Here is a 19,374-nt window from a genome sequence, read left to right as displayed (position 1 = left end):
GGAGAAAGGAACCCTGAGCCCAGGAAGAAGCAAGCCCTGGGAAGAGAGGAACCCTGAACCCAGAGAGAAGCAAGACCCTGAAAGAGAGGAACCCAGAAAGCCTGAAACCTTGTAGACACCAGCAACCATCCTGCTCCAACATGTGAAAATAGACTTTGGTGAGGGAAGTAGCTTATGCCTTATGGCCCAGTATCTGTAAGCTCCTACCCCAAATAAATACCCTTTGTAAAAACCAACCAATTTCTGGCATTTTGCATCAGCATCCCTTTGGTTGATTAGTACACACACATAGATCTGTACCAGAATCCCTTTAACCTTAAACCTTCATGCCATCTTCAAAATAATTGAAATCCTAATTCCTGCAGCAATAAAATGCTCCAGCATTTTAAGCATTCACTATTCTCAAACTGCATAATAACTTCCTATTGACAGCTGAATTTATTCAATCAGCATTAAATGAGTGTCAGTGCCACAATTACTGCTCATTTTGAAAAGGGGGTCCCAAATTTTAAAATATTTTTAGTCTCACTGGGAACATGGTCACATATTCATAAGTACAAAATCTATCACTGTACCCCACATACTGTGAAACAGAAGAACTCCACCATGAAATATGAAATGTATTTCCATAAATCACTTTACAAATCTATAAAAGATCCTGCGTCTTTCAAAAAAATCTTAAAATTTTTTTCATAAGGAAAATCCCAAAAAAATAAAGTAAAAGAACATAAAAAAGAAAATCCCTTTGTAAGGAAAATGATTGCCTGTACCCGCAATTTATCAACTTTATATTCATAGAACCTAAATGATCATATCCAGAATTCACAAAAAATTACTTTCTCTAATTCAAAATTTGTTCCCAACTTTTAAATTAAATTTTTTAAAAAGGCAAAACAAAGCCAAGTCCCCCCAAAAAAGGTAACCCAAATACTCACCATATTGTTTACATTCTTCAAAATAGTGGTGAGGCCGCTTATAACCAAAGAAAACTTGTATTTGGAAATATTGATAAGACATTCCTTGTTGTGTTCAGTACTGACTTTGGTATGTGTATTTTGTTGTCCTGTTTTTATTGGAAGCTAAGAAACAACAATAACAACAATAACAACAATATTAAGCACTTATACTTGGAAATAACTAAAAAGAACTCTATTTTTCATAAAAAAAAATAATGACACATCTTTTAGGAAAATTTTATCAACCATATTTACCTATATTTGTAGCTCAAACTCCAAGTTTCAATATAAATTGCACTCATATCAAATTTTAAAATTCTTTACAAATATCAAATTTTACAATTTTTTCTGGCAATCATAAATCTCTATTTACAAAATTAAATCCTTTACATAGCCCTCTACAAGGGGGAATTATGATGATGATGCATAGAAACAGAGCTATTTTCTTATAGCTAAAAATTATCTCAGAGAACGTTTGTAATAATAAAACGCACGCAACCCCATCCCTCATACATTGAACTCTAGCATGAAAAGAATAGAAACATAGAAAATCTATACCCAGACAGCAAGCCAGTAACAGGAGAAATAAGAACCAAACTATATAATCTTGAACATACACAGTAAGACTGACTTAGGTAAGATAACCACTCTCCGTTTCACAGTTGAGGGAGTTACAAAAAAACAAACAGGTAAATCCTGTGGGGGTGGGGGGGTGGGGAATAACCTTTGAGGAGACCACATTTACATTTATCTGAAAATGAGTTAAATAACACTACTGAAAAGTTCATCTCAATTCTCTTCAAAGGTAACATTCTGTATTTAAAGCATAATGAATATAATTACTGTTTAAGACCCTGCTGATATTATTAACACAGAACCCTGGTGAGATTCCTATGGAAAAACAAACCCACCTTAGTACAAACTTCTCATTTTTAAAATGGCACAACTAAAGGTAAAAAGAGGCTAAGTTGTATGCTCAGGTTTGTTTACTCAGGAAACTGCATGGAAAAAAACATTTTTAGGAGTTTCTTGTCCCAGACCTCTTAAAGCAGATCTGAACCCCATTAGTGAGTCCCTGGCCCTATTCTGATAACTTAAGATTAAATTTTAAACTCTTAGAATGAGTTGAACCAAAAATCAAAGAAGAACCGTGAAACAAAACCGCTAGGAAAGAGAGAAAAATTAACCATCAGACTAAATTTACCAGCATATTCAGATGCCTAGATATCAGCAAAAAATTACAAGCCACACTAAGAAAAGGTAAGAGATTGGCCCAGGCAAAGGACCAAACCAAAAATTCTTACAAGACACAGGATTTGAGGCAACTAATCAATGATAATCACACAAATCTCCTAAATCAATTCAAGGAGTTGAAGGAAAATATGACTAATGAGATAAAGGATATTAAAAAGACATGGGGGGAAAACGGACTTTGGCCCAGTGGTTAGGGCGTCCGTCTACCACATGGGAGGTCCGCGGTTCAAACCCCGGGCCTCCTTGACCCGTGTGGAGCTGGCCCATGCGCAGTGCTGATGCGCGCAAGGAGTGCCGCGCCACCCAGCGGTGTCCCCCGCGTAGGGGAGCCCCATGCGCAAGGAGTGCACCCCGTAAGGAGAGCCGCCCAGCGCGAAAGAAAGTGCAGCCTGCCCAGGAATGGTGCCGCCCACACTTCCCGTGCCGCTGACGACAACAGAAGCGGACAAAGAAACAAGACGCAGCAAAAAGACACAGAAAACAGACAACCAGGGGAGGGGAGGGGAATTAAATAAATAAAAATAAATCTTTAAAAAAAAAAAAGACATGGGGTGAACATAAAGCACAATTTTGAAAGCCTGCAAAAAGGAACAGAGCTTATAGTAATGAATAACAAAATGGATGTGATTAAAAACATACTTGAGGCATATAACAGATTTGAATTAAGGGAAGACATAATTAGTGAAATGGAAACCGAGCATTAGAACTTGAAAAGACAGGAAAAAGAAAGAGGGAAATCAATGGAAAAATGGAACAAGGACTCAGGGAATTGAATGACAACACAAAACACACAAATATATGTGTTACTGATGTCCCAGAAGGAGAAAAGAATGAAAAAGGGGCAGAAAGAATATGTGAGGAAAAAATGACTGAAAACTTCCCAACCCTTATGAAAGATATAAATATGAATATACAAGAAGGACAATGCACCCCAAACAGAATAAACCCAAACAGACTTACTCCAAGACACCTACTATTTAGAATGAAAACTACCAGAGATAAAGAGAAGATTTTGAAAGCAGCAAGAGAAAAGAAATGCATCACATACAAGAGATCCTCAATGAGACAAAGTGCCTGTCTCACATCAGAAACCATGGAGGCAAGAAGACAGTGGTAATAATGTATTTAAGGTATTGAGAAAACTGCTAAGAACTGTTTATCTGGCAAAACTGTCCCTGAAAAATGAGGGTGAGTTTAAAGTCTTTACAAAGTAAAACAGAGTATGTTACCAAAAGACCAGATTTATAAGAGACACTAAAGGGAAGGCTACAGCCTAAGAGGAAAAAACAAGGGCGAGAAATTTGGAGAAGAGTATAGAAAGGAAGTTTATTAATAAGGGCAACTTAAACAGTAGAAAAAACAAACAGACAATATTAAGATACAACAATGGAAAGCCAAAGGATAAAATGGACAAATGTAATTACAGTAATAACACTGTATGTTAATGTGTTCAATTTACCAATGAAAAGACAGAGTGACAGAATGAATAAAAATTTTTAAATGAGCCATCTATATGCTGTCTACAAGAGATTCACTTCAGAAGTAAGGACACAATCAGGTTGAAAGTGAAAGGTTAGAAAAAGATATTCTATGCAAATAAGTACCCAAAAAAGATTTAGAGTAGTGATATTAATATCGAACAAAATAGATTTAAAATGCAAGACTGTTATAAGAGATGAAGAAGGTCATTATATATTAATAATAGATATTAATAAAAGGGGTGGTTCACCAAGAAGAAATAACTATGGTAAATATTTGTGCACCTAAGCTGGGTGCACCAAAATGCATGAGGCACACACTAGCAAAACTGAAGGGAGAAATAGATGTCTTTACAATATTTGGAGACTTCAATACACCACTCTCATCAATGGATAGATCATCTGGGAGTGAGCTTGAATAATATGATAAATGAAATAAACCTAATAGACATATACAGAGCACTGAACAGGATATACGTTCTTTTCACGTGCTCATGGATACTTCTCCATGACAGGCCATGTCTTGGGTCTTAATAAATTAAAAAATATCAAAATTATACAAAGCACTTTCTCTGATCATAATGGAATGAAGCTGGAAACAGCAGGGAAAGGGGAAATTCACAAATATATGTAATTAAACAATACACTCTTAAATAATCAGTGGTCAAATAAGTAATCACAAGGAAAATCAGTAAATTTCTTGATACGAATGAAAATGAGAACACAACATATAAAAACCTATGGGATACAGCAAAGGCAGCGCTGAGAGGAAAGTTTATAGCCCTTACGTTAAATGCTTACATTAAAAAACAAGAAAGAGCCAAAATTGAAGACCTAACTGCACACCTGGAGGAACTAGAAAAAGAATAGCAACCTAATCCTAAACCCAACCAAAGAAAAGAAATAATAGAGATCAGAGCAGAAAAAAAAAAAAAAAATTGAGAACAAAAAATAAAATCAACAAAACCAAAAGTTGGTTCTTCAAGATCAACAAAATCAACATACCCTTAGCTACATAGAAAAAAAAAAAGATATAAGTAAATAAAATCAGAAATGAGAGGAGGGGACATTACCACTGACTCCACAGTAATAAGAGAGATCCTAAGAGGATACTATAAACAATAGCATGTCAACAAACTAGACAATGTAGACAAAATGAGCAAATTCCTAGAAACACACCAAAAACCTACACTGACCCTAGAAGAAACAGAAGACCTCAACAAACCAATCATGAGTAAAGAGATTGAAACAATCATCAGAAACCTCCCCAAAATAAAAAGCCCAGAACCAGATGGCTTCAGAGGTGAATTTTGCCAAACATTCAAAGATGGTTTAATACCAATTTTGCTCAAGCGCTTCCAAAAAATTGAACTGGAAGGAACACTACCAAACATCCTATGAAGGCAACATCACCCGAATACCAAAAGGAGATAAAGATACCAAAAAAAAAAAAAAAAAAAAATTAAAGACCAATTTCTCCAATACGTACAGATGCAAAAATCCTCAACAAAATACTTGCAAATTCAAAAGCACATTAAAAGTACTATATACCACAATCAAGTGGGTTTTATTCCTGGTATACAAGGGTGGCTCAACATAAGAAAATCAATTAATCTAATGAACCACATTAATAGATTGAAGAAAAATCTATCAGGAAGAGAAGGAAGCTTTATCAACATAGTAAAGTACAATATATAAAAAACCCATAGCTAGCATTGTATTCAACAGTGAAAGAACTGAGATCGGAAATTATGACAAGGATGCCCACTGTCATCACTGTTATTCAATATTGTGCTTGAAGTTCTAGCTAGAGCAATTAAGCTAAAAAATAAAAATAAAAAATAAAAAAGCCTAATGTATGTAGAAGTTTTAATAAGCTTGACTATAAAAGTATGGAAATGGATAGAGATAGGTAACACATTATAGTGAGTATAACTAACACAGCTGGTTTATAAATGGAATTGCGTTTGAAAGCAGTAGTCTAGGGATGCAAATATCAACTGAAAGAAAGCTAGAGAAAAATCTACGGACTGAATAACATAGTGAACCCAGAGGTAGATAAGGATTATGGTTAATAATACAAATACAAGAATGTTCTTCTATGAACTAGGACAAATGTACATCACTATTACAAAGTGGTAAGAATATGGTGATGCATGGGAAAAATACAATTAATGTAATTTATGGACTATAGTTAACAGCAATATTGCAATATTCTTGCATCTATGTCAAAGAAGGTCCTATGTTAATAATGGGATGGGGGTAGTGAAAAATATGCCAAAAGTACACTATAGACCACATTTAGTGGTAATAATCTGATGATGCTCTTTCATAATCTGTAACGACTGTTCCACAACAATGTAAGGTGCTGGTAGAGGGGTGTTTTATGGGAATTCTGCACATTATGCATGATTGTTTTGTAAATTCACAACTTCTCTAATTTTATATATATATAAAATGGCAAATGAAATTTGCTTTACCAAGAAAGGAAGCTTACAGAATTCAAATTTTTCTAATAGGACACTTGCATAGGAATCAACCTAGATGTGGTGCAAGTTCCTTACTTAAAATTCCACCAAGTAAATATCATTATGTTTAAATCACTCATATAAATAAAGTAAATTTAAATAAACCAAAACAATATGATCATACTTATGTTTTTAAAATATGGGTCTATAGGTATAGTATATAATACAAGTTTGGGTTAAGATCTTAAAAGCAGGAAGCAGATGTGGCTCAACCAATTGAGCTCCTGCTACCAAACGGGAGGTCTGTGGCTTGGTTTCCTATGCCTCCTAAAGAAGACAGTGAGGGAAGCGGACTTGGCCCAGTGGTTAGGGCATCCGTCTACCACATGGGAGGTCCGCGGTTCAAACCCTGGGCCTCCTCAACCCATGTGGAACCGGCCCATGCGCAGTGCTGATGCGCGCAAGGAGTGCTGTGCCACGCAGGGATGTCCCCCACGTAGGGGAGCCCCATGCGCAAGGAGTGCGGCCCATAAGGAGAGCCACCCGGCGCGAAAGAAAGTTCAGCCTGCCCATGTATGGTGCTGCACACACAGGAGAGCTGACACAACAAGATGATGCAACAAAAACATGAAACACAGATTCCCATGCCGCTGACAACAGAAGCAGACAAATAAGAACATGCAGCAAAAATGGACACAGAGAACAGACAATGGGGGGGGGGATAAAATAAAATAAAAAGAAATAAGAAATTAAAAAAAAAGACAGTGAGCTGGCACGATGGGCAGAGAGAGCAAGCTGACACAACAAGATGATGCAACAAAAGACACAAGATGAAAAATATAATGAAAGATACAACAAAGCAGGGAGCATAAGTTCTCAGTGCCTCCTAGAGAAAACGAGCATGACAGTGAGCTGGTGTGACAGGCAGACGCAGCCAGCTGATGCAGCAGGATAACGCAACAAGAGACAGAAGAAGAAAAACCCAATGAAAGACACAATAAAACAGAGAACAAAGGTGGCTCTAACAATTAGGTGCCTCCTCCCACATTGAGAGGTCCTAGGTTCAGTTCCCAGTGCCTCCTAAAGAAACAAGGAAGACAGAAAAAGCAAATGTAAACAATGAGGGGGTGGGGAGAAATAAATCTTAAAAAAAAAAGATCTTAAGAGTCACCCTAAGCACTGAAGAGCTAAAAAGTTTAAAGTGCTTATATTTGATAAATGTTAACTTGGTAATGCTTATGGAGCATATTAAGTATTTAATGTAAGATTTAAACCATGTCAAAATTAAGTAAGTATAAGGAAGTCCAAATAAGTTGAGTTTTTTATTTTATGCATTTGTAAAATGTCAAATTCTTTTAAAGAAAGGTTTTGTTAGGCATGATTTCCTGGTGCTTTAAGTCTGTACTTAGTCTGCCTATTGGGTAAATCTGTATTGTTTATATATATGTAAATACATAGAGAAAGACCTGAAAAGAAGCATCCTTTTCTGTTTGAGGAAAGGGAGGGGAAAGGGAATTATTACTGATGAAGAGTTATGATCACATTTACTCTCTATACTTTTTTCTCCCTAATCATTTATAACCAAAATGTAGTAAACTGTTACTTGTAAACAAACAAAAATCAAAATAAACAGACCTGGAAAATGAAATGCCTCATCTTTTCTTTGTCTACAAAAGTTTAAAGCGCTTATATTTGATAAATGTTAACTTGGTAATATAGAGGGCAGCTCAGACCATCCTCCAAGTTGAGTGTTAAGAATGTATTGATTTTTTTTTTAAGCCCATAGAACTATACAACACAAACAGTGAACTCTAATGTAAACTACGGAATACAGTTAATAGTATAATTATAATATTGTTTCATCATGTAACGAAAGTACTACACTAATGCAGTGTTAATAACAAGGAAAACTATGTGTGGGGAGAGATATGTGGGAATTCTGTACTTTCTGCATGATTTTTCTTTCTTTTTTTTTTAATTTCTCTCCCCTCTCCCCTCTCCCCCCAGTTGTCTGTTCTCTGTGTCCATTTTTGCTGCTTTTGTCCGCTTCTGTTGTTGTCAGCGGCACGGGAATCTGTATCTCTTTTTGTTGCGTCATCTTGCTGTGTAAGCTCTCCGTGTGTGTGGCACCATTCCTGGGCAGGCTGCACTTTCTTTTGCGTTGGGCGGCTCTCCTTACGGGGCACACTCCTTGCATGTGGGGCTCCCCTACGCGGGGGACACCCCTGCGTGGCACGGCACTCCTTGTGCGCATCAGCACTGTGCATGGGCTAGCTCCACATGGGTCAAAGAGGCCCGGGGTTTGAACTGGAGACCTCCCATGTGGTAAGCAGACGCCCTATCCATTGGGCCAAGTCCGCTTCCCTGCATGGTTTTTCTATAACCTATAACTTCTCTAATAAAAAGTGTAAAAAAAAAAAAAAGAGAGAGAGAGAGAAATAAAAGGCACCCAAATAGGAAAGGAAGAAGTAAAATTTTCACTATTTGCTGATGATATGATCCTATACCTGAAATATCCCAAAAAATCCACAAAGCTGCTAGAACTAATAGACGAGTTCAGCAAAGTGGCAGTATACAAGATTAATATGCAAAAATCAATAGCATTTCTATACACTAATGATGAGTAATCTGAGGAGGAAGCCAGGAAAAAAAATTTCATTTATAATAGCGCCTAAAAGAATCAAATATTTAGGAATAAACTTAACCAAAGACATAAAGGACCTGTAATCAAAAAACTACAAAACATTGCTTAAAAAAAAAAACATAAATAAGTCCTAAATTAATGGAAGAACATTCTGAGTTCATGGATTAGAAGACTAAATATCATTAAGATATCAATTCTGGGAAACGGACTTGGCCCAGTGGTTAGGGCGTCCGTCTACCACATGGGAGGTCCGCGGTTCAAACCCCGGGCCTCCTTGACCCATGTGGAGCTGGCCCATGCGCAGTGCTGATGCGCGCAAGGAGTGTCGCACCACCCAGGGGTGTCCCCCGCCTAGGGGAGCCCCACGCGCAAGGAATGCACCCATAAGGAGAGCCGCCCAGCACGAAAGAAAGTGTAGCCTGCCCAGGAATGGCGCCGCCCACACTTCCCGTGCTGCTGACGACAACAGAAGAGGACAAAGAAACAAGACACAGCAAACAGACACAGAGAACAGACAACCAGGGGAGGGGGAGAATTAAATAAATAAAAATAAATCTTTAAAAAATCTATATATATACCATAAAGTGGAAAAGATCACTTATGTTCCTTTAAAAAAAAAAAAAAGATATCAATTCTATTCAAACTGATTTACAGATTCAATGCCATTCCAAAAAAATCCCAACAATCTTTTTTGCAGAAATGGAAAAGCCATTCAAATTTATTTGGAAGAGAATGAGATCCCAAATAGCCAAAAATGTTTTAAAAGGGAGAATGAAATTGGAGAACTCTCACTTCCAGACTTTGAAGCATATTACTTAACCACAGTGGTAAAAACAGCATGGTACTGTGTAAAGATAGACATTTTGAACAATGAAACCTAACCAAGAATTCAGAAATGGATCCTCATATCTATGGTCAAGTGATTTTTGACAAGGCTATCAAGCCCATCCAGCTGGGACAGAACAGTCTATTCAATAAATGGTGTTGGGCTGAATTGGATATCCATATCCAAAAGAAAGAAAGAGGACCCCCATCATATATCTTATACAAAAATTAATTCAAAATGGATCAAAGACCTTAATGAAAAAGCTATAGCCATAAAACTCCTAGATGAAATGTAGGGGAACATTTTCAAGATCTTGTGGTAGTTTCTTAAACCGTACATCCAAAGCATAAGCAATGAAAGAAAAAAGCTAAATGGTACCTCCTCAAAATTAAATACATTTGTTCTTCAAAATACTGATGAAAGGAAAAAGGCAGCTTATTCAACGGGAGAAAATATTTAGAAACCACATATCAGATAAGGATTTGATCCATGTTATATAAAGAGATCATGTAACTCAGATAAAGACAAGCAACTCAATTTAAAAATGGGCGAAAAGACATAACACGTGTTTCTCCAAAGAGGAAATACAAATGGCCAAAAAGCACATGAAAAAATGTTTCCACCACTAGCTGTATTAGGGAAATGCAGATTCAAAATTACAATAAAAAACCATTTCATACTTTACAGAATGGCCATTATTTTTTTAAAAAATACACACAGAGAAAACTACAAGTGCTGGAGAGGATGTGGAGAAATACGAATACTATTTCACTGTTGCTCGGAATGTAGAATGGTACAGCTTCAGGGGAAGACAGATTGGCAGTACCTCAAGAAGCTAAATATGATCCAACAATTCCATTACTAGGAATATATTCAGAACAAGTGAAAGCAAGGATGCTAAATGACATTTGACCACCCATGTTCATAGCAGCATTGTTCACAATTGCTAAAATATGGAACCAGCCCAAGGGTCCATCAACCAATAAATATTAAACAAAACGTGGTATACACATACAATGGAATACTATTCAGCTATAAGAAGAAATGAAATAAGGATGCATATGACAACATGCATGAACCTTAAGGATTTTATGTTGAGTAAAATAAGCCAGACACAAAAGTAAAAATACTGTATGTTCTCAATAATATGAACTAAATATGATGAGTAAACTCACAGAAGTAAATTCTAGACTACAGGTTACTAGGAGATATAACATGGGTTAAGTATAGGAGATAATGCTTAATGTATGTAGAATTTTGAATAAGGCTTATTGTAAAAGTGTGGAAATGAATAGAGTTGATGGTAACACATTATAGTTAGTATAATTAACACTGATGATTTATAAATGAGATTGTGGCTGAAAGGTGTAGTATGTGGACATAAATGCCAATTGAAAGGGAGCTAGAGAATTATCTAGGGAAGGTATCACATAGTGATTTCAGTGTGGATGAAGACTGTGCTTAATAGTATAACTATAAGAATGTCCTTTTACAAAGCAATAAGAATATGGTGACACATGAGAAAATTACAACTAATGTAACTTACGGGTGATAGTTAACAGTAATATTGTAATATTTTTGCAGCAATGGCAAAGAAGATATGTCAATTCTAAGGGACAATAGAGGGGTATAAAGGGATATAGGATTTTTCCTTTTGGAATAATGGAAACAATCTAAAATTGATCACAATGAAAATGAGAGTCACTGAGTATACACTTTGAAAGGCTAGTACAAAATATGGCACTGTATAACACAGGGAATCCAGTGGTGGAAGATGGACTGTGGTTAACAGAGCAAATATGAAAATGTTCTCAATGCAGGGTGTTAATAATCAGGTGGGTTAGGGAAAAAAAATGTACCAATGTGAGGTATTGACTACAGTTAGTAGTAATATTTTGATGATGCTCTTTCATAGTTTGTAACAAATGTTTCATAACAATGCAAGGTGTTGGTTCAATCACCGGTACCTCAATAAGTAAATAAATAAATAACAAGAATATATATCAAGAACTCCTACAACTCAACAAAAGACAGAAAACCCAACTTAAAAATGGGCAAAGGAAATGAATAGAAATTTCCTCCAAAAAGACATGTAAGGAAACGGACTTTGGCCCAGCAGTTAGGGCGTCCGTCTACCATATGGGAGGTCCGCGGTTCAAACCCCGGGCCTCCTTGACCCCTGTGGAGCTGGCCATGCGCAGTGCTGATGCGCGCAAGGAGTGCCGTGCCACGCAAGGGTGTCCCCCGCGTAGGGGAGCCCCACGCGCAAGGAGTGCGCCCGTGAGGAAAGCCGCCCAGCGTGAAAAGAAAGAGCAGCCTGCCCAGGAATGGCGCCGCCCACACTTCCCGTGCCGCTGATGACAACAGAAGCGGACAAAGAAACAAGACGCAGCAAATAGACACCAAGAACAGACAACCAGGGGAGGGGGGGAAATTAAATAAATAAATAAATCTTTAAAAAAAAAAAAAAAAAAAAAAGACATGTAAATGGCCAAAAAGGACAGGAAAAGTTGCCCAATATCATTAGGCATTAGAGAAATGCAAACCTAAACCACAATGAGATAACCAACTGGGGCAGCTATTAATTTTTTAATGGAAAATAACAAGTGTTGGTAAAGATATGGAGAAATTGGAAACTTGTGCATTGTAGTTAGGAACATAAAATGGTACAGCCACTGTGGAAAACAGTTTGGCAATTCCTAAAAAAGTTAAACACAATTACTATATGACCCAGAAATTCCACTCTTAGGTACATACAACACAAAACTGAAAGCATGGACTGGGATAACTGTTCAGCAATGTTTATAGTAGCACTACTCACAATAGCCAAAAAAGTAGAAACAACTCGAGCATCCATCAACAAACAGATGAACAAAATGTGATATATACACATAATGGAATATTATTCAGTCATAAAAAGGAATAAAGTTCTGATACATACTATAACATGCGTGAACCTTGAAAACATTATGCTAAATGAAGAAGCCAGGCAAAAAAGGACAAATATTGTATGATTCCATTTATATGAACTATCTAGAACAAAAAAACTCAGAGATGAGAGGTTTTCTAGGTTATGGGGCTAAAGAGAAGTAAATTGCTTAAAGGGTAGAGTTCTTATTTTAGGTGATGTTGGGGATTGAATCAGGTCCTCAAAAAAGTCATGTTCAGGTCTCAACCCCTGGTCTTGTGGGTTGAATTCAGTTGTAAATAGGACTTTTGAAAATGTTAAGGTGTGCCCAAACTGAGTGAGGGTGGGCCTTAAGCCAATATGGCTGAACTCCTTAAAAGCAAAGGAAACTGGACCCAGAGGGAGAAGCCACAAGGAACAACCAGAAGCTGGAAGTGAACAGAATCCAGAAGCGAAGAGAGTCTTTGGCGGGAGAACATATCACCTTGTTGAGGCCTTGATTTTGGACTTCTAGCATCAAAATCATGAGCCACTAAATTCCCACTGCTTAAGCCAACTCTTTGTATGGTGCTTGTTTTAGCAGTCAAGAAATTAATAACAGGTGATGAAAAAGTTTTAATAATGAAATAATGATGAAAAAGTTTAATAATGGTAGCACAACATTGCAAAAATAATTAATGCCACTGAATTGTACACATAAAAAGTTAAATGGCAAATATTGAATTATATGCGTATATATATATATATATATACATGTTTATGTAAATGTGTATATATAGCCACAATTTTTTAAAAAATTGTACATATACCCAGCAAGTTCAATAGGTATATATATATATACCAACTAAAATGTATACATATATTCATCAAAAGACACGTACAACAATTTTTATAGCAGCTCTTTTGATAATTTCCAAAAACTGGGGAAAAATCCACATACCCACCAATGGCAGAATGGGTAGGAAAAAACAAAAGTGGTATATTCATACAAAGGAAAACTATGCAGCAATGAGAATAACTTATTCTATAGGATAACTTACAACTACAAGCTTAATTTCACAAGTATAACATTTAGTCGCAGAAGCCAAAGATCATATATTGTATAATTATATTACATAAAATTTTAAAATGTTAAATTCATTCTATTTTAGAAGGCAGGATAGTAGAAACCATTAGGAAGTACAAGTAGTGACTAGAAGGAAACAAAGGGGGGAGAGGAACTTCTAGACTGCTGGTATTGTTTTATTTCTTGAGATGGGTGCTAATTACATGGGTGTGTTCACACTGTGCACTTTTCTGCATGAATAAGTCAACAGAAATTTTGCTGAATATTTGTTTATGTATATATGTTTAAATCCATGAGTTTATAATGATATTGAAGACAAAAACAAATTGGTCACTCTTAGAGGATACAGAGAACTATGGTGGACACCAATGTGCTGCCCAGTCCCCCTTCAAGGAAGAATTTGTTGCCCTAACTGCTGAGAGTACTATCTCTCAGCTCCTCTAGGGACTGCCTCACCTGCAGAGAACCACTCTGCCCAAGTTCACACCTTCCCAGGGAAGCCCATGTCCAATGATTGATCCCTGTGACAATATAAAGGCCTGGCCACCTCAGCCCAACTCCAGACAAATCAGAAGGGCCATTTTAGCTCCAGGTTATATGAACTATAATTTATAATTCTGATCTACCATTTCCCATGTCTGAAATCTGAGAGTAATCCCTGACACTTCTTTCTATCCCCCATGCCCCTTCAGTCAGTCAGATTGAGAGAAATGAGAATAACTAGGCATATTTAACTAGGCATAAACATCTCAGTTCTTCATGCCAAGGCATGAAGCTTGCCAAAGAGTGCAAGAATTTTCTTCTACTTCATGAGCCCTGTAATGAGGAGTGTCTGACTTAGTCTAACACTGTCTCAGGCTGGGTGGGTAAGTTTGACTAATTCTGGGATTCTAGTTAGCTAACTCATTGTGACTCCAACTTAGCACTGATCAGCTTCCCGGTGCATATGTATTTGTTTTAAAGGTAGTATTTGGCCTACATTTTCAAATTGTTCAGAAGCCAGGCAGGGAAGAAGAGCAATATTCAGGCCCACCTCCCCACCCCCCAGGTTCCCATAAACAGCACTGAAATCTATGGAGAAGAAAAAGGGTTCATAAGTGACCAAGACTTTATCAAATAGGGTGGTCAAAGAAGGCTCTCCGGAGAAGTGGCAATTGAGCAAAAACCTGCAAGAAGTAAGAGAATGCAAAGACCCATGTAAAGATCTGAAGAAAAGCATTCAGGGTAGTAGAGGCAGGCACAATGGATCAGATGTTGAAATGGGCTTGGTATGTTCAAAGTCCAGAAAAGAAGGCCAATGTAGCTAAACTGAAGAGAACAAAAGAAAAGAATGTAGGAGCAGAGGTCAGAGAGAAAAGCAGGGGTCAGATCATGAAAAACCTTATAGGTTATTCTAAGTGTTTTGAATTTATAGAGCCTGGTGATATAAAAGACTGTTTTCCAAATCTGGTCACAGTATCTCTCAATACATGCTCTTTTGCAGTAAGAACCTTGCCACTCCCCCATCACAAAGCGGAGTCTCTTTTTACATCCCTTTGCATCTGAACAGGTTCTTCTGACTATTCTAATAAAATATGGTAGAAGTGATATTGTTCCAGTCCTAGGCATTGCCCGTAATGAATCTGACAACTTGTATTTCCTACCTCCTGGAACTCAACTGCCATATGGATGACTACCCTGAGAACACCAGGTGGTGAGAAGCCCAGGCAACATGGAAAGATGATGAAGGGTAAGACAGCATGTGGAGATAAAGGCCAAGGATCACTGTGGTGTCAGACATGTGACTGAAGAAGCCATACTGGAAGGGTTTCTCCAGACCCAGGTACCCCAGTCAATGCCATGAGGAACAGAAATGAACTAACTGCCTAGCTGAACTCTTCATGAATTCCCAACCCATAAAACTGTGAGCAAAAGAAAACAGTTGTTTTAAGCTAAAAAGTTTTGGAATAATTTGTTATGCAGCAATACATAAACTAAAGTAGAAAAGTGACATGATGAGGTATGTTTTCTAAAAGATCTCTTGTTGATATATGTTAGAAGATAGTCTAAGCAAGAGAGAATGGTAGTTTAAATTGGACTAATTAGAACAGAGAAGTAGTAAAAAGATACAACAGATTTGTAAGATTGGGAAGTGGGGTGTTAATATTTTAAATGGTAGACTGATTTTGAAGTTCATTTGGAAAAATAAATTTGCAAGACTACCAAGAAATTTCTGAAATAAAAGAATGAGAGAAGACTTGCAATAGGTATGTAAATATACTATAAAACTTTTATAATAAAACCAAGATAATTACCATCTTACAGCAGATACTAATATATTCACGGAAATTTAACATAATAAATTAGGCAGGGAAAAAATCAGGGAGAAAAGAATGGGTGAGTCAACAAAAAGGTGCGAAATCAAGTGGTTATCCATCTAAAAAAAATAACTCATACCAAAAATTTTTTAAACTTGCATACATAATGATTAACAACCTACTACAAAAAGCAAAGCTGGGAAGCAGACTTGGCTTGAGCGATTGGGCTCCTGCCTACCACATGGGAGGTCCATGGTTCAGTTCTCAGTGCCTCCTAAAGAAGACAGGGAGCTAGCTCAGTGGGCAGGCACAGCAAGGTGACACAACAAGATGATGCAACAAGAGACACAAGAAGAAAAATATAATGAGACACACAAACAAAGCAAGGAGCAGAGGTTCCCCATTCCTCCTAAAGAGGATGAGCAGGAGCGACAAGCTGATACAAAAAGATAGCGCAACAAGAAACACAAGAGGAAAAACATAACTAGAAGTATGACAAAGTAGTGAATAGAGGTGGCTTAAGTGATTAGGCACTTCCCTCCCACATGTGAGGGCCAGGGTTCGGTTCCCAGTGCCTCCTAAAGAAACAAAGACAATGAACAGACATAACAAGTTCAAACGGAGTGGGGAGAGAAAAATAAATAAATCTTAAATTTTAAAAAAGCCATAAAATTATAAGGAAAAACACTAAAGAAAAGTTTCATAATATTGTATTGGGGAAGACTTTCCTAAGCAAGACAAAACCCAGAAGCTATAAGAAAAAATGCTGATTTTTTTGCCCACATTAAAAATTTTAAATTCTGTAAGACAAAGACACTATTAAAGACAAAGACAAGTAACAGACAAGAAGTAAAAATATGCAACAACTAGCTGACAAAGGGTTTATATAACTTATCAAGTGTCATATATTAGTAAGACTAATCAAGGAATATGAAGCAATTCACAAAAGATGAGTGGACAGTAAACATATGAACATATGCTCAATCTTACCTGCATTTTTAAAGCACAAAATAAAATTAGACCATTTTTGTAACTTTCTACATTAAAAAAAAATTAAGCATTATTGGAACCATACAAAGAAATGATTCTGCCTGGAATGGTAAAGAAAAAGACAGAAAGAAAAAGGCTAATTCTATTTGAGAGGTGGGACTGAGATTTTTTTCTTTACTCTAATGACTTGCTCTTATTTTTAATTGGCCTATATTACTTTCTCAATTGGGGGGGGGGGGGTGAATTTAGCCAATTTTCAAACACTTCATGCTACCTAACATAAATCTTTAAACACAAAGGGTCTAAATTACAAGAAACATAATCACCTTTTAATTACAATCTGTATTAATAAACTTAGCTCCTTCAGATACAAGATTTCAACAAATGAGAGGATTTATCAAAAGAAGGCCTAATATTCAGCAAAGTTCTATGAACAATGGATACTTTGTTTCTAGCTGCACAGAGAAAATTCTTCAAAAGGTCACAGGGTAAAATTTTTGCCTAAGTACATTCTAAACAGTTTCTTAAAGGCCCCTCATCCCATTAAACTCACTTAATGTAACTTAATTTAGATGTAACATGTTTTCTTCTAAATGGGGGTGGGGGGAAACAAAGAAAAAAACATAGTAGGGGCAAAAAAACCTCAACATATCAGCTCTAAAGATCAGGTAATCAATATGAATCAGAAAAATAATTAGATATTAACACTGATTATATTAACATGTGTCCCAAAATGGACTCTGTAACCATTGCTTTGTAACCTTGCTTTACATGGTATAGCAGCTTGATATTATTTATGAATTCCAAAAAAATATATTATGTTTGTAAACTGGTCTGTTCCTCAGGGCATCATTTTGATTGTATTAAATTCAAAGGCTTTACATTTACTTGATTAAATCAAGATTAGGGCTTTGATTTGACCATGTCAGTAGGGTGTGACTCAGAGTTGAATCCCCACCCCCTTGATGGGCTGACAGACACTCACTCAAGAAAGCCAACAGATTTCTGGTACTTTGCATCAGCACCCCTTTGGCTAATAAACTTTTATATTCATTTTTTAAAAGAAAAAATTTTAATATAATTAGCACATTAAATCTATATTCCTTCAACAAGGCTAAGTGAAAAATGTAAGCCAACTTGAAGTTGGTAAAACAAGTAAATGATATAGGTTATGGCTAAACTCAGTACAAGAATGAATAAAGTGAAAGAAACATTGCAATTACATTCTGAATTTTAACACTGAACATGTAAAACATATTAACTAGTTATTAACATGGATGTCATAAGGGTATTTGGGGACAAGGAGATTGGCGTGGAACCAAAACATATTGCAAAGAAGTGAAGTCTGACATCATCCTTCCCTAAATACTTCTTGCTTTTTAGGTTCTTCCCTCATTTCCTAGTATTCTGAATTAATAAACTATCCAAGGTTTTCATACACCAAAGACCCCAACTCACAAATAAATAATTTATACCAGTAGTTCTGACCACTATTGAAGTTTCAAAAGCAGATTCCTTTCCAGATTCTCAGATATCTGCTACCAAAGCAGGGGAAGATTGGTTTGATCAAACAAAAACTTGGATCACACTGTTCCCATTTAAAAAAATGCTGGCTCTTCCCTTTCTCTTCCTCTCCCTTCCCTACAGTATAATAATTCAGTTGAAAAACCATTAGTAGGGGAGAGCAAGGTAGGCATCTGTGTAGGGGTGTAGAGGGGATGAAGGAGCCTGCACAGGATGAAGGAGGCATTCATGTGGAGGGAATGGAGCATGAGCAGGATAACAGGTATCTAAATGTGGAAGGCAGGCCAGTAAAGGATGTCAGAACATGAATGAGGTGAGGGGAGAGTCCTACTTAGAGATGACCATGCACAGGATAATGGTGCCTAAGAAAAGTTAAGAAGAGTGTCTACATGGGAGAACAGGCCACACAGGGCGTCAGAGCCTAAATGGGATATGGGAGTTCATAAGGAAGGTGGCCCAGAGTGGAATGTTAAAGCCTGAGTGGGGTGAAGAGAACACCAGAAGAGGGTGAGGCCTGGCCAAGCAGTAGTGGACCATGTGCAGGATGAGGAGGGCTTCTGCATGGTGGAAGGGAGGGGTTGGCCTGGCACAAGGTAAGGATCAAAGTGAGGAGAACAGCAACAAAAAGGGATAACACAGGGGCGCACACAGCATAGAGTAGGTGTCTAATTCTGAGTAAGGAAAGGAGGGAGTCCACCCTGGGTAGGGGATAGCAAGGAATACTGGAGCCCAAGCACAGTGAGCAGGATAACTGTGCTTGGGAATGGATAGGGAATGACAGTGAAGAGAGATTGGCTACAGAAAAGAAGAATGATCAAATAAGTAATATATTAAGGATAATGGCAGCCAGGTTTCTCGCTGTCAGAGAAACAAGTTACAAGTGAAAAAAGCAACGAATTCTTTGGTGTTGGACTAAAATTTGTGAGATCAGTATAACAAGGTTTTAAATATATATACAGAAAT

The 19,374-nt window shown here is 37.0% G+C and overlaps 1 protein-coding gene across 13 annotated transcripts in view; it reads right to left on the bottom strand.

Moving 5' to 3' along the window:
* The window catches only part of NF1 (neurofibromin 1), a 298,008-nt gene that overhangs the window by 220,837 nt on the left and 57,797 nt on the right, over positions 1-19,374 (bottom strand). For all 13 annotated transcript variants that reach the window (XM_058283832.2, XM_058283828.1, XM_058283823.2 and 10 more), the window contains exon 2: positions 936-1,079. In XM_058283832.2, coding sequence (XP_058139815.1) covers positions 936-1,079 — 144 coding nt within the window. The remainder of the gene's footprint in view (positions 1-935; positions 1,080-19,374) is intronic.

The sequence above is a fragment of the Dasypus novemcinctus genome, chromosome 21 (genome assembly GCF_030445035.2).
Source record: "Dasypus novemcinctus isolate mDasNov1 chromosome 21, mDasNov1.1.hap2, whole genome shotgun sequence".
Classification (NCBI taxonomy): Eukaryota; Metazoa; Chordata; class Mammalia; order Cingulata; family Dasypodidae; genus Dasypus; species Dasypus novemcinctus.
Note: the sequence above shows the minus strand (reverse complement) of the source record. Positions and strands in the feature narration are given on the sequence as shown.